Below are 14,777 nucleotides of genomic sequence, written 5' to 3'. Positions count from 1 at the left end.
ACTCAAGCGGAACCGGAAGCGCTCAAGGAAAATTAGACTAAATATAATTTGCTATCAATTAATATTTGTTAAATTTATGAAAAAAGGATTTTTATCGCAGGCAAAGGACTTTATTTCTCCGTGAGAGTAGCTTCAAATAGTGAGCTAATAGCCAGGTAGATAAAGTAGCCACACACACACACACACACACACACACACACAAAATCAACACACACACACACACTGGCACACGCACACACACACATGCGGCCGAGTCGTATGTAAATATGTGTTGGTTATGCTCACAAATCAATTAAGTCGATTGAGGAGCCGCTTTTTGAGCCATGCACACGGACAAGGGCAGCGAAAGGAAGGTGGGCAGGGTAGCTGCATGGAGAGCAGGCAGGACGGGGGGCATGTTGAATTGACGCAAAGCCAAAAGGCAAACGGATTTTGGAGCAGCTCCCAAAAATTGGCAACACTGCCGACGGAAGCTGAACTCAAAGTAAAAGTCGCGGTCGGTTTACACAAATTTGCACAAAATGTGTTTTCTCTTCTTTTTCAACACAAAATAATTACATGGGAAAATTGAAGAAATTGCCAAACGACAAGAGTACAAATATAAAAAAAAAAGAAATATATATTAGGCAAAGTTAAATGAAGATTTAGTTCCAACTCAAGCGTTTACTATAAATCCTCAATTAAGTTGGCGATTTGTTGGCGAAAGAGTTTTTATTATTTAGCTTATTCCCAATTCAATTATTGGTTATTTTTTATTATATTTCAAAAGAAGTTGTAACTCTTCTTTTTCTTCTTTTATTTATGGCCGCAATTTGTGCATTTCAAATAGTTTGCCTGAAAGTAGGCAACACTTTTCGAAAAACCCAAACTGGCGAATTTATGGCGAAAGTGTTATTTCTTTTTTCTTCTTTTTTTAATTTTTGTAATTATTTAAAAATTTATTTTTTGCAAATTTGTATAAGTTTCTTTTGACTAAAATCGAAACGCTCAAAAGTAGGCAACACATTTTTTTAAAAATATATTTGAAATGTTTAATTTATATTTTACCAATTGGCTAACTTTTATATAAAGGCAATAAGTTTTGTGAAGTCGCGTGTTAATTTGGCTTAAAATGTGCAAAATATGCTGCCACAGCAACAACAACAAGAACAAGAACCAATTAAACAGGCAGCATAATCTCGACAACAGCCGACGCTGAGAGACAGAGCCGAGGCAGCAGCAGCAGCAGCAGCCGAAGGACTCACACAGCTGACAGGACTCTTGGTGTGCGTGTGTGTGTTGGTGTGTGACTGGCTGCTGTCTCGTGCGCTGTGTGTTGGCTATAAAACGCGGCAGGCGCCACGAGGCGGTCATCAGTTCGAATTTGAGTTGCACACGTGACGGTTGGCAGCAGCTGCTCTTGCCACTTGCCACACGACTCGCGTGTCGCGTCTTCGCGTTGTTTGTTGTCTTGTATATTTTTCTATTTTTTTTGGATTGTTTTTGGAAATGTTTACCAATTGGCTAACCGGCAGCAGCGGCAGCAACGGCAGCAACGGCAGCGCCAACAGCCGCCTGCCGAATGCCGCTGCCACAAGCTGCAGCAACATGCCGCTTGGCGTTGGCGGCGTTGGCGGCGTCATGTCCACGCCGCCGGATGTTATACTCGAGGTGGGTCCAGCGCCGAGCAGCGTGCGCTTTGTGGCCCACGCTCTGGTGCTGGGCATGCACAGCGGCTATTTGCGCTCGGCCATACGCATGGATGAGGCAACAGTTGCAGCCGCAGCGGCAGCGGCAGCAGCAACACCAACAGCAACAGCAACTGTTGCTGCTGCTGCTGCGGCTGCTGCTGCTGCTGCTGCCGCTGCTGCTGGCGGTGAATTGCTGCTGTATCTGGGCAATGTGACGGCGGAGCAGTTCGCGCCGCTTTTGACATACATGTACACCGGCTACTTGGATCTGAATGTGGACAACATATTTGCCGTGTTGCTGGCGACGCATGTGCTGCATATGCCGCGCGCCCTGGAGATTTGTCGGTAGGCAGCAGTTGTTTTTTTTTTTATGTTTTTTTTTATTGCGTGTGTTGCAAGTTGAAGTTTTATTTTTGTGTTTCGCTTTCTGACGTTTACTCGCAGCGCGTTTCTGGCGCGCGCCCAAACCGAGGGCTATCTGAGCGGCAGTCCAGCCAATCCGCACCAGTTGCAGCTGGCCGCCAGTGGCGCCGGCTCCAAGATCATCAGACCCATACCAAGCAAAGCGACATTGCCCAATTTTGGCTTTCTGCCAGCACCGCCGCCGCCAACAATTGCTGCTGCAGCCTACATGCAACAGCCGGTGGCAGCAGCTGAGCAACTGCAATTGACAGAGTCGGAACAGCAGCAACAGCAGCTGGAGAAGGAGAAGGAGAAGAAGATAGAGGACACAGTGGCGGAGGAGGAGGAGGATGTGGAGGTGTTTATCGACAGCAACACGGCCAGCGACAATGAGCTCGACACGGAGGATTGCAATGTGTCCGTCGTAAGCAGTCTGGCGAGCAGCAGCGCCGCCAGCAGCCTGAACATTGAGCGTGTGGATAGCAAAAAGCAAGCGACGCCGCCGCCGCCACCGCCAGCGCCGCCAGCAGCGGCAGCAGCAACTGTTGCCAACAAGCTGCGACGCGGCGGCAACAGCGCACGCAAAAGCTCAACCAAACGCGGCAGCAACAACAACAACAACAGCAGCAGCAACAACAGCAACAGCAACAGCGGCAGCGGCAACAATCGTGGACTGCAGCTGGCCAAGACGCCGCTGCCGAGCGTGCAACTGGAGACGGCAACACCGGCCACCAAATTCATCATCGATGTGGCCAGCTGCGATGGACCCGTGCGCTTTCGCCGCATACTCAACACGGCGTACGGCCATAAGCCGGACAACAGCTGCCTTGAGGCAGCTGGCGGCGGCGGCGAGCAGCGCACACAGCAGAGCGTCAGCTATTCGTTTCACCAGCAAATGGCGCGGGCCATCAGCAGCCAGCAGCGGCAGCAGCAGCAGGAGGCGAACGAGAACAGCGGCGATGCGGCAGCAGCACCAGCAGCAGCAGCAACAACTGCAACAGCAGCAACAACAACTGGCGCAGCAGCAGCAACATCTGCAACAGCAGCAACACATCGCAAGCAAACGCATGCGGAGCTGTTCGTGTGCGTTTACTGCAAACACACGTTCAAATCGCAGTATTGCTATCAGAAGCACGCCAAGCGGCATCTCAATCCGCTCAGCTTGGACAAGAAGTTGGCGGCGACAACACCGGAGCTTAGCAGCAGCAGCAGCCGCGAATTTCTGGGCCTACCAACAACAACAGCTGCAACAACAACAGCAGCAGCAGCAACAACAGCAACAGCAGCAGCAGCAACAACAGCAGCTGCAGCGGCAACAGTTGCTGCGGGCGCAGATGCCACATTGTCGGCGGCAGCCTTGCTGCGACGCGAGGTGCGTCCGCTGGACATGAATGTGCAATATTATCCTTGCAAGACGTGCGGCAGCAAGTTTCCCAGCTACTATTTTGTGCACAAGCATCGCAAGCTCTGCCATGCCGATGAGCTGGACAACAGCAGCAACAACAACAACAATAACAGTTCGACTAGCAGCAGCAGCGGCGGCAATAGCAACAGCAGCGCCGCAAAGCGTGAGGCAACAACTGCAACGGATGCCTTGGAGGCAGCGCCCTAAACTAATGCAACAAAACAAAACAAAACGAAAACAACTAATCGATTAATTATCGAATTAAGCACGCAATTAAATGCACGCACACACACGCACACAGACACACACCAAAGCACAACCTTTTTTTTTGTGAAGCGCTCTAAAGTTTGCATAAATAAAAGTTAATTGTAAAACCAAAATCAAAGCAAAAGCATGTGAATTTCATTTAAAAATAAATAAATAAATAAATACTTGTTTATCGATAGTTGCTATCGATACATTTTGAAGGGTCAACAACATGTTTATTTGAATGATATATTATTATATCGATAATGGCATCGATAAAGCTAAAAATGTGTCTGAAATATGCGACTTTAAATTTTACATTCTGTTATCGATAAATCACATCGATTAATTTGAAAAGTGTCAAAAATATACATATTTGAAATTACGTATTTTTTTTATCGACAAATGACATCGACCAATTAAAAAAGCCAAGCAATTTCTATCGTTTAAGATTACACACATATATTATATATATTGTTATCGATAAATGTTTAATCTTTCAGTTTTGGTGATCAAATTCAGATACTCAAAATGGACGCACAAAATTAAGCAACTGTTCTCATTGTTAAATCGATAAATTAAGACATTGGCCTGATTCAACACTGTTATCGTTATGTGTGCTATCGATATTTTTTTTGTGGAGAATATTTTTCAATTGCTCAAACTACAAGACATGAAATGAGGGTGCAAGCTCTCTAATTTTAACAACGGCTGTTATCGATAAATTATTACTAATTAATTATAGTTTGTTATCGATAGATTAGCTAAGGCCAAACGCAACAATTGCTTATTGGAAAATGTGTTTCTTATCGATAAACGCAAAATAACAGCTAATCGCAACTAAACAATGCCTATCGATAGCAGTTATCGATAACGCTTATCGACTGTTGCAAAGAATCATTAAATACCGCGAGTAAACCAGGATTAATCAGAAAATTGATGCGCCAAAAGCTGGGAGAGGGGGTGGGACGAAAGGCAGGGGTATACACTCATCTGCCCCGCCCCCCCGTTTTTCAGCGCCGACAACTGGGGCGCCACAGAGCTTGCTCTCGTTTGTGGCAAAAGATGGCGACGGTTAATGCAAACAAACGTTGCGGCAATTTAATAATTAAATTAAATCACTTGCATAATAAAAAAGACGTTTACAAAAATTTTAATTTAATTGCGTTTAATTAACTCGCCAGGGAGATGACAGCAAAACGGGGGCCGGCCGGCAAAGGGGAGAGAGAGAGAGAGAGGAAAAGAAAGTGAAAGAGAGCGAGAGAAAAGCGCACTGCAGCACAAGCTGAGCTGAGCTGAATGACAGACAAGAATGACAGACGACAAATGGACAGACGGCCGGAATGGAGATGCGACAGAGGCTGCACAAACAACCAGAACGACCCACACGGGGCACGCGAAAACGTGGCACGCACTCTCAATCAAGCATCCAATGTGGCAGCCACACAGCAAAGGCTGCAAATGCTGCGCACATTCCAAGCTCAAAAGCATGACTTGAGGCAAATGCGGAGAATCAAATATGCATAGGGGACAGGGTTATCAGGAGGGCGGACGTCAAACAGTCACAGGCGTGGGGATAAAGAGTATCAGGGCTGGGGGCAGGGGTAGTTGGGCAGGAGGGACGAACACTTAATAAACAGATGCCAAACAAAGCGAAAAACTGCAATTGTGAAGGCGCAAATGCATTTTTGATAAGCACAAAGGACACGTAAGTTCTTCCAAATGCAGTTGAACGTTAAAAGCTCAGCAAAAGCTGAAAAAGCTCAGCAAAAGCAGGTAAAAGCTCTTACACGAGCTTAAAAGCTTTGCTAAAAATAGCAAAAGCTAGCTTTGAGCATGGTGACGCACGTTTAAAGCTCAAGCTAGAGCAATGCAGAGCCTTAAGGCTAGAAGGCCAACAAAAGCTTATTCAAAAGCTTGCCAAAAGTCATTGCCCAGAAAGCTGCGCCTGGTTTTGAGGGAAAAGAGCAAAGCACAAAGGCGCCGCCAAGTCCTCGCAGAGACAGCTTTCTGGGAATAGGGGAATTTAGCTGCTTAAATGTCAAAGCTTTGCAAACGAGCTTTTATGAAATGTGAGAAACTTGCCCGACTTTGAGCAGCTAAAAGGGCAAAGCATTGCCGAGGGGAGAGACATGGAGAGAGAGAGAGCAAGAGGACTTGCTGGGCGTGGAAAATTTCGGAAGCTTTCAACGCTTTTGACGAGTTCAAGGCTTGGATGTATAGAGAGAGGTGGAATATAAAAATAAACTTGCAGCACTTACCTTTGCCATCCAATGCCAGAACCTCGGATGTGCTCAGCAAATTGCCAGCCCGATCTGTCACCATGGTCGGAGTCAATGCCGTCGTTGGCCTTGTGCCTGCTCCTGCGCCTGTTGCCATCGCAGCCACCGCGGCCGTTGTGGACATGGCGCTGTTGTAGAGCAACGATATGGATGAGGCGGGCGTCAGCAGTGAGCCGGGGCCCTTGTCAATGAACGAGACTTGATTCGATGCATCCTTGGTGGTGGTCACTTTAATGTTGTTGTTGCTGCTGTTGTTGTTGTTGCTATTGTTGTTGTTGTTGTTGCTGCTGGCGTTGTTCGCCTCGCCAGGCGTCAACTCGTAGCGTTTCTTCTTGGCCTCGCTGTAAACCGAAATACAAAAATTAAACATCTGCGTGATACATATTTTATCGATACTTGGGTAGTTGGGTAATATATCTATTATCGATACATTTCTATCGATTGATTTTTTGATCGATTAAACTGAATTTTTGCTTCATGCAACTTTTTTGATACACTATCGATTGGTTTTAGTATCGATACAACATCAATTGGTTTTAGTATCGATATTTGAAACATTTTTTGTATTGATCATCGATTAATCAAGAACTGTTTAATCGATAACTCTCCTTTGTATGATAATAGATAATTTCTTTACCACTTTTGTATCGATAACTTTCCATTTTACGATTACAACTTATCGAACGCTCCTATCGATAACTTCTAAACGATATTTTCATTGATAACTTACCTAACATCCGTGTGCAGATCATTGCCGGCACCGAGTCCCTCGACTTGTGCCGCCTTCAACTTCTGGCCCAAATAGTTGCCAGCCGTGGTGGCCGTCGTAAGCGTTGCATTGCTGACAGGCTCCGATACAGCCGCATTGGGCACAACGAAGCCAGCCGCAGCTGCAGCTGCAGTCGATGAGGCCTTGACGATTTTATCGCCCGTTGCATTTGTCGACGTTGTTGCTGCAGCTCCGGCTGTGGCATCATCAAGGCCAGCTGCTGGCGCTGGCGCCTTGACGTTGGCCATGACGACGCTCTGGTAGCCGGGCTTGAAGCCGTTGAGTGCCACGCTGACCGCGGGCGTAGCTGAGGGCGTGGCACTAACTCCGGCTGCACCAGTTGCTGCAAAAATAATGCAAAGTAATAAGAATGTTTCCTCAAATGTTATCGACAACCACAGAATCGTTATCGCTCGAGTGTCTAACGATATTTTAAAGAAGATCATGGGTAATAATGACTTGGCGTAATTAACTTGCACTCAATCGTTTGCAGTTGTTATCGATAACTTTCTTGTTATAGCTAATCGATTACAATTATTATCGATAACTTGTGCACAAACTGTTATAACTCAATGATTGCAATTGTTATCGTATAAATAAAGCCCATCGCAACTTTCGAATGACTTTCGACAAAAAGGATTGCATTCATTTCCTATGTAAGAATGTAGTTTATCGATTTCGACACCTCAGATTCATACGTTCATATTACAAATGGAAGATTTTCTAATGGAAGATTTTGCAAATAACAAAGCTTGAATCTACAGATGTGAGAGACAAGGAAAAAAAAACTTAGGCGCGAGGCAATTACTGAGAAGCATGTAACAAAAAATCGATACATCTCGATTTCGATACACATCTCTTTCAATACATATTGACTCCAATACATATCGATTTCAATAGATATCGATTTAGATTCATATAGTTGTCAATACATATCGACTCCGATATATATCGTTTTCAATACACATCTTTTCCAATACATATCGGTTTCGATACATATTTTTGTGCATGCCAACGATAAGTTATCGATTGCTTACCATTGTAGCTATCGGCAGCCTTTGCTTTGCTCTTGGCAGCCCGATGCCCATCCGCCTCCGCTGGCTGCTCCCGCTCGGACTTGGCTGCTTCTGCGGCGGCTGCTGCTGCTGCTGCTGCGGCTTTTGCATCGCCTGGCTGCAACTTGGACGCCTTGGGCGCTGCCGCTGCGCCGGCGGCTGCATCGCTGGCAGCAGCTGTTGCCGCTGCCGCAGCCGCTGCAGCTGTTGCAGTTGCAGCGGACGACGTGGATGCAACCGCTTGCTCCTCAGCGGTTTTGGCTTTGGCATCGCTGCTGCTGCTGCTGCCCGTTGAGATCTCCGTTTTAGCTGCGGCCGCTGCTGCGGCTGCTGCAGCTGCTGTTGCATGCTTCTCTGCTGCCGCATGCGTCGCCTTTGCAGCCTCCGACTTATCAGCTGCTGCGGCGGCGGCAGCTGCTGCTGCTGCTGCAGCTGCACTCTTGGCCACCTTCTCGCTGCCGGCAGCCGCCTCGGCGGCCTTACTGACGGCGCTCGCCTTCTCGGCGGCACACTCGGCCGCTTTGGCCGCATCGGCGGCGGCCTTTTCGGCGACACGCTCCCGTTCGGCGGCGCGTTCGGCACGTTCGCGCTCGGCGACGGCGCTGGAACGATTGCCGGATTTCTGTTGCTGTTCGCGCTGGAGGCGAGTCGTGACGCCAGTTGTAAGGGAATCGATAATGCATTGGGGCTGCTGGGCCTGGGCCTTGGCCGGGTTGCGGCTGCTGCGTGTCCGCTGGCGGGATTTGCGTAGCAGCTGCTTGTAGTTCTCCGTCTTTTTGCTGAGGTAGTAATAGCGTACGCAATCCTGCGGCGATTTGCGGTCCAGGCTGGCCGCAATGGCACCAAAGTTCTTCGGATGCTGTAGATATTTCTCCTTGAAGGTCTCCTTCTCGCCGGCTGTCCACAGATTGAGGGCCTTGCGCTCCTCGTGCACGGCCACCATATCCTCGATGCGTCCGTTCTCGTTGTGATAGGCGCAACGGCGTTGACGGGCGTCGTGCATTAGCGGCGGTATAACGGCATAGGAGCGCATCTTTTTGTCCTCCAGCGCCTGCTCCTGCAAGCCGTCCATGATCTCCTCGAGATCTGCCTCGGATTTGATGCGTGAGCCGACACGATTGAAGCGCTCCTTGTCCTCGCGCTGTTTGCGCAGCTCCGTGAACACCTTCTCGAAGAATTCACGATTCTTGGTCTCGCGCGCCTTGCGCTTGGCACTGCCCTCGGCCCGTTCGCAGCGTCGCTGCCAATCGGCCTGATCCTTGGTATATTTCTCAACCAGACCCTGATTGTGCTCCCAGCGTTCCGCTTTCAATTTGCGTATATGCGTCAGCAAGGGATTCTTGATCAGCGTCTGATGGCGTTTGATTAGATGCGTCAATGCCTCCACATCCAGCGGTTGGTTATATAACGGCAGCCAGGGGCGTGCCCGTTCCTCACCGCCGCCCGCCTCCTCGACCTGGGAATGTTGTTCGGCGGCCGTCCTACGGTTCGCCTCATAGATGCCCTGCGCCAGCATCTGTGTACGCCACGCCAGCTCTATAATCTCATTGCCGTTGCTGCTGCTCGTGCCGCTGCTGCAGCTGGCGCCGCTGAAGCTGGTGCTGCTCTCGGCAACGGCTGTCTGCTGCTGCTTGATAGCGGCAGCTGTTGCCGCCGCCTCCTCCAGCAGCGCCTTCTCCTTTCTGCGCAACGCTTCCATTGCCGTTTCGGCGCACTTGATCTCATTGTCCACACGTTGAATCTGCATCAATAGCTCCTCCTTGGCGATGTTGCTGCTGTTGTTGTTGCTGCTGCTGCTGCTGATGCTGCTGCTGCTGTTAGCGTTGTTGTTGTTGTTGTTGTTGTTGTTGTTGTTGTTGTTGTTGTTGTTGTTGTTGTTGTTGTTGTTGCTGCTGCCGCTGCTGCGTGCACGCTCCTCGGCATTGTCGCTGGGCAAAGTGGGTGAAATGGCCTCCACCTGTGTTTGTGCGAGCAAAAAAAACTTGATTAAATACAGTTTAACATTTGTGTGCAATGACATCGGCTTACAATGGCGCTCAAACTGTGCCAAAAAATATATAAGAACAAGAGTGCAAATTATTTCTGCGGTTCCCAACTATGAAAAGCAACCCAACTCTAATCTTAGCTGGAAAAACAGCTGAGAAACAGCTGAAAAGGGCGACCTTTTTGATTATGAGTGTGGACTCTCAAACTGTACAATCAAGCCAAGTGACTTGCAAACTGTTACTAAGCAATTTTTGAACGTATCAAGAAGAGATCTTTTCAGGGTAATAAGAACAGCTACAATATTATTTTTTTTTTTAGCTAAACAGACTGACTTTAAAACTGTATAGCCAAGTCAATGACTTACAAACTGTAAGTGAAAGACTCCCTTCAATATCTACAGTTTTCTTGGGATTTGGGCTTGAAAGCACAAGAATTTTCAAGGCATTGCTGTGCTAAGTCTTCTTCGGGCTCAAGCTGTACATACTAGCTGCCTATACTTCTTCTTAGCACATTAAAGCTATCCAAATGAATGAATATGAATATTTTAATCAAAAGCTTACAGCTTTATAGTGCTATGAGTCGTCTTCGACTGCAAACTGAACCCTACTAGCTATAGCTGAATTTTCTACACTTTTGCTGATATCTGAGCTTTTAAGAAAGCACATTAAAGCTGCAAAAAGTCTTCAAATTGATTATTTATGACATCAGCTTTTAGCTTTGCTAAGAGTCTGCTTTCGCTAGCTATATGTTCTCTATATAGCTTTATATTCTATACTTGTGCTGATATCTGAGCTTTTTAGAAAGCACATTAAAGCTGTCAAAAGCTTTTAGTTTTGCTGTTAACTCTCTTCTACTGTTTTTTTTTTGTTGGCAACTTATGCGCCAACTTTAAGCTAATGTCATTGCCAAATAAATTCTTCACCTGTGGATGGTATGCCTCGGAGCTGCTGGCAGCTGCCGCCGCTGCAGCGGCTGCTGCTGCTGCTGCCATTGCAGCTTGGCTGCTGCCCATTCCGCAGCTGAGGCTGCTGCTCATGTTGCCGCTGAGGCTGCTGCTGCTGATGATGCTGCTGCTGCTGCCGCCGCTGTTCATGGGCGCCGTGGAGACGCTGATCAGCTGGGCTGTTGAGACAATTGGCGGCGGCAAAATGCCACGTGGTGCATGCGCATGCTGCTGCTGCTGCTGCTGCTGCTGTTGCTGCTGCTGTTGGGGCAGCGTTTCCACCTTGAGCTGTTGCATGGCCAGCGGTGTCAGTCCTGAGGCAGCTGCCGCGGCAGCGGACATGTGCAACACGGCGCCATGGTTGCTCTGCCGGCTGTTGTGCTGCTGAGCGGGTGACGAGCGCTGCTGCTGCTGCTGCTGTTGTTGTTGTTGTTGTTGCTGCTGCTGTTGCTGGTGTGGCAGGTGATTCATGCTGCTAGCATTGGGCTCACTCAAGCGCTGCTTCTTGTAGGGCTGACCCATGCTGCCTAGCGGCTCAGACAGCGCCTGATGATGCTGCTGCTGCACTTGCTGCTGCTGCTGCACTTGCTGCTGCTGCTGCTGCTGTCGCTGATTGACGGCTGCCACAGCTGCGGCATTGGTCAGGTATTCGTTGTTGTACTGCAACGTTGGGTAATGCGACATGGCCTCCATGACGAGCACGCTGCCCGGCTGGGCGCCCGGCGGCGGCATGCTGCCGGCCACTTGGAGAACACCGCCGGCACCGGGTCCGGCAACAGATGAGGCGCCGCCCCCCGGTCCGGTCTTGCAGCCACCGCCAACGGCACCGGAGGCCACAGTTGCTGCACGTCCGGCACGCTGAAATTCCGGCACCGAGGCCTGAGGTATCCGCATATAATGGTTCTCCCGATAGCTGGCCACCGGCGCGATGCCAATGCTGTACGCCGGCGATTGTATAAAGTGTTGCGGAGCATCCGCAAACTTGGCATAGCTATTCGCAGCCGCAGCTGCCGCCGCGCTGCCCGGTCCGGGACGTGGCGGCGACAGCGGACTAGCTGCCGAACGCGAGGATTGCTGCTGCTGCTGCTGCTGCTGCTGTTGCTGCTGCTGCTGCTGCTGCTGATGGTGGTGATGGTGATGCATTTGCTGCTGCTGCTGCTGCTGCTGTTGCTGCTGCTGCTGCTGCTGATGGGCGTGCCCCAAACTCTTGACATACTGCTGCTGATCCATGGTACGGTATGGCCTGAAGGGGAAACAAGAGGAATGAGAGAGTTATTAGTTACGATCTATCACTACATCCCTTGCAACCCATATTGATCTTCCAACTAGCTTGCTAAAAAAAAAACACCTTAATATCCTCAATTCAAGCTATTGATCGATATATATCGATGCGTAACAGCCCTGACTTGTAAAGCACGCGATTGTTTATCAAACTCTATCGATAGGTTTTTAATCAAATAGAGGAAACATCAAGCCAACTAAATGTTGGCCACAACAAAACACACATCTTGATGCACACGTAATCGATAAATATCGATGTGCAGTTATCGATCGCAAAAGTGAAACGCTTCGCTGCCAAAGCTAATACGAAAATGTGTAAAATACAAATATGAAAGTGCATTTGCCGCAGCATTAAGGAACTCAGTCCTTAAAACAACTCGATAGTTACCGATATATATCGATAGAGCGAGTTAAAAGATAATAAAAACAACAACAATCAAACAAATTAAAAATTGATTTAACAAATAGTTCATTTGAAATAGTTAGTTTCGCCTTTGTAAACCTAAAAAAAAATCTGCTTTAACTATCGATAGTTCACTCGATAGTATCGTCAGCTCTGAGCTACGCGTTAACCATCATAAAAACTAGCACAACTGAACAATCAGCATAATTTAAATAATATGCATATATATATCTATATATATATAATGTATCTGCATATGTAAATATACACATTGCTGTGCCCCAATTTGGCTGGATTTAGTCAATTGATGAATCTTTATTGCATGCTATATGCAAAAATTATCATTAGGTGTATTCACAGTAGGCGCGTATTATGGCCAGTTGGCGATGCCGGCGACAAGTGGGTAAACGGGCTTGACCCCAATGCGATCGCTTAGCTTAATCAAAGCTAATCGAATTGGGGCGCGAGTGCAGCGCGATCCCAATTTGCAAGAAGATGCACAAAATGAAATGGGCTTTGATTTAGAGATGCGCCTTAATGTTTCGTTTGTTTTTTTTTTTTTTTTTATTGAGGACACAAACCCGGCCGGCCGGCCAACCTCTTCACACATGTTGCACGCGGTGTGGGTGCGGATGTTGGATGTGGATGTGGATGTGAGCGAGCGCGCACAAGCGAACGAAACGACAAAAATGAGCGAGATGGCAAGCGTATTGCTGTGCTGCTCGTATTCGTGGCGCGCGTGCCTGTGTAAGTGAGTGAGTGAGTGAGTGAGTGCGACAAAGCAGCAGCATAGTGCGATTAGACTTGGTCGTACAACATGTGCACAGCGAACGGCAACATGCAGCATGTTACGACAACATGTGCGCAGCGAACATGTCAGACAGCGTCAAAACAACGCTCGACGTCGGCTGCTGCCATGCCATAATCCACCCTGCGTCGGCTTTCATTATTTAAATTTTTAAACGACAGCGCGTCGACAGCGCTGCAACGCGTTTGACGCTACGTTTGAGATATGATTAACGTGAGACGCGTCTGACCTACGGCCGTTGCGACCGACTGCGGGATGGCAATAACGACGTCACACATATCGAGAAACGGTTTGAGCGGACAGCTGGGCGAGGGGGGTATGCATGAGAAACAGACACCCGCACACAGCTCGTTTATTAATTCATTAAATAATAATGACACACACACACATATATATATATATATATATATATATATATATATATATATATATATATATATATATATGCATAGCCACGCCGAGCACAGCACGGCAATGGCATGCAAAAGGTGTGCAACGTTGCCAAACTTCAGCCATAGCTATTTTTAAAGAATGAAGCATGCGAAACAGCACTTTAAAGCTGCGCTGCCGCCCCCCCCCCCCCCCCCCCCCTGGGGCTGCCTGTCAGGCGGCGGCAGCGGCAGCGACGGCGACGGCTGTCTGGCTCATTCAGCTTTAAAATCAAACGACGACGACGCCGACGTCGCTGCCCCGACGCCTGCTGCTGTTGCCTGCTGCCTGCCATTTCTCATCAATCATATCGACCTACAGCAATACACACACACACACACACACACGCACACATATATATGTGCATATACACACATAAAGAACGGAACCTCGCGCAACCCCCCAAAGCCCCCGTCGCAACAACCCGCACCCCGCAGCCCCACACACTGTCAAACAGTTGCGAATTTGCGAGCTCCTTCTTTGAATACATTTCGAGTTTCTTTTATGCCCAGGTTCGGTTAGATGTCTTACCTGCAAAGAGAGTGAGAGAGAGAGAGAGAGAATAAGCGAAAATTAGTCAATTTGCGCAATTATGGATTGCATAAGAATTTCATATACAAAAAACATCTATAAATAACTTAGATTATAATTATATTTGGAATTTCAATATTCTGTTCTATATTCATTTTGATGTCTATTAACTTTTCCTTTTACTTGCGTATTCAAACAATTAACTACACTAGTTATAGTGTTTAACTCTTAGTCTCTTTTGCCAAGTAATCTATATTATCATTGCTTTCTGCTGATAAGCATATTGTTATAAGTATTTTGACATTGTGTAATTTCTTTGTTTTTTTTTTTTTTATACCCTGCATCCATTAAAAATGGGTATAAGGGTATATTGTATTTGTGCAAAATCCAAATGTATGTAACAGGCAGAAGAAAGCTTCTGCGACCCCATAAAGTATATATATTCTTGATCAGCATCAATAGCCGAGTCGATCTAGCCATGTCCGTCTGTCCGTCCGTCTGTCCGTATGAGCTAGAGACTTGAAATTTTAGATGTAGATGCTCCTAGCTCCCGCGCAGATCCAGTTT

The 14,777-nt window shown here is 47.7% G+C and overlaps 2 protein-coding genes across 2 annotated transcripts; one reads left to right on the top strand and one right to left on the bottom strand.

The window, feature by feature from the left end:
- Positions 1-1,587: 1,587 nt before the first annotated feature.
- On the top strand, positions 1,588-3,627 carry LOC115766820 (myosin-G heavy chain; the record flags this gene model as incomplete). The annotated part of the gene is made up of 3 exons (XM_030710856.1): positions 1,588-2,015; positions 2,115-3,286; positions 3,350-3,627. Coding segments are annotated over exons 1-3 (1,878 nt in total), but the record flags the coding sequence as incomplete, so codon positions are not given.
- Positions 3,628-5,650: 2,023 nt separating this feature from the next.
- LOC115766819 lies at positions 5,651-11,988 on the bottom strand. Its single transcript, XM_030710855.1, has 6 exons — positions 11,964-11,988; positions 11,377-11,813; positions 8,268-9,345; positions 6,736-7,117; positions 5,985-6,253; positions 5,651-5,733 (listed from the first exon to the last, which is right to left on the bottom strand). The coding sequence occupies exons 1-6, from the start codon at positions 11,986-11,988 to the stop codon at positions 5,651-5,653; spliced, it is 2,274 nt and encodes a 757-aa protein (XP_030566715.1).
- Between the last annotated feature and the right edge of the window lie 2,789 nt (positions 11,989-14,777).

Source organism: Drosophila novamexicana, unplaced genomic scaffold (assembly GCF_003285875.2).
Source record: "Drosophila novamexicana strain 15010-1031.04,08,12 unplaced genomic scaffold, DnovRS2.1 tig00001270-arrow-arrow-pilon, whole genome shotgun sequence".
Lineage (NCBI taxonomy): Eukaryota > Metazoa > Arthropoda > Insecta > Diptera > Drosophilidae > Drosophila > Drosophila novamexicana.
Note: the sequence above shows the minus strand (reverse complement) of the source record. Positions and strands in the feature narration are given on the sequence as shown.

Excerpts from the sequence above, each read along its gene's own strand:
- LOC115766819 (XM_030710855.1), bottom strand. The coding sequence starts at position 11,988 with ATGGATCAGCAGCAGTATGTCAAGA. Across the intron at positions 11,814-11,963 it reads TCAGCAGCAGTATGTCAAGA|CTAGTCCGCTGTCGCCGCCA; the intron begins GTTTGGGGCACG and ends CGCGTTCGGCAG. Across the intron at positions 6,254-6,735 it reads GATCTGCACACGGATGTTAG|CAGCAACAACAACATTAAAG; the intron begins GTAAGTTATCAA and ends CAACAACAACAG.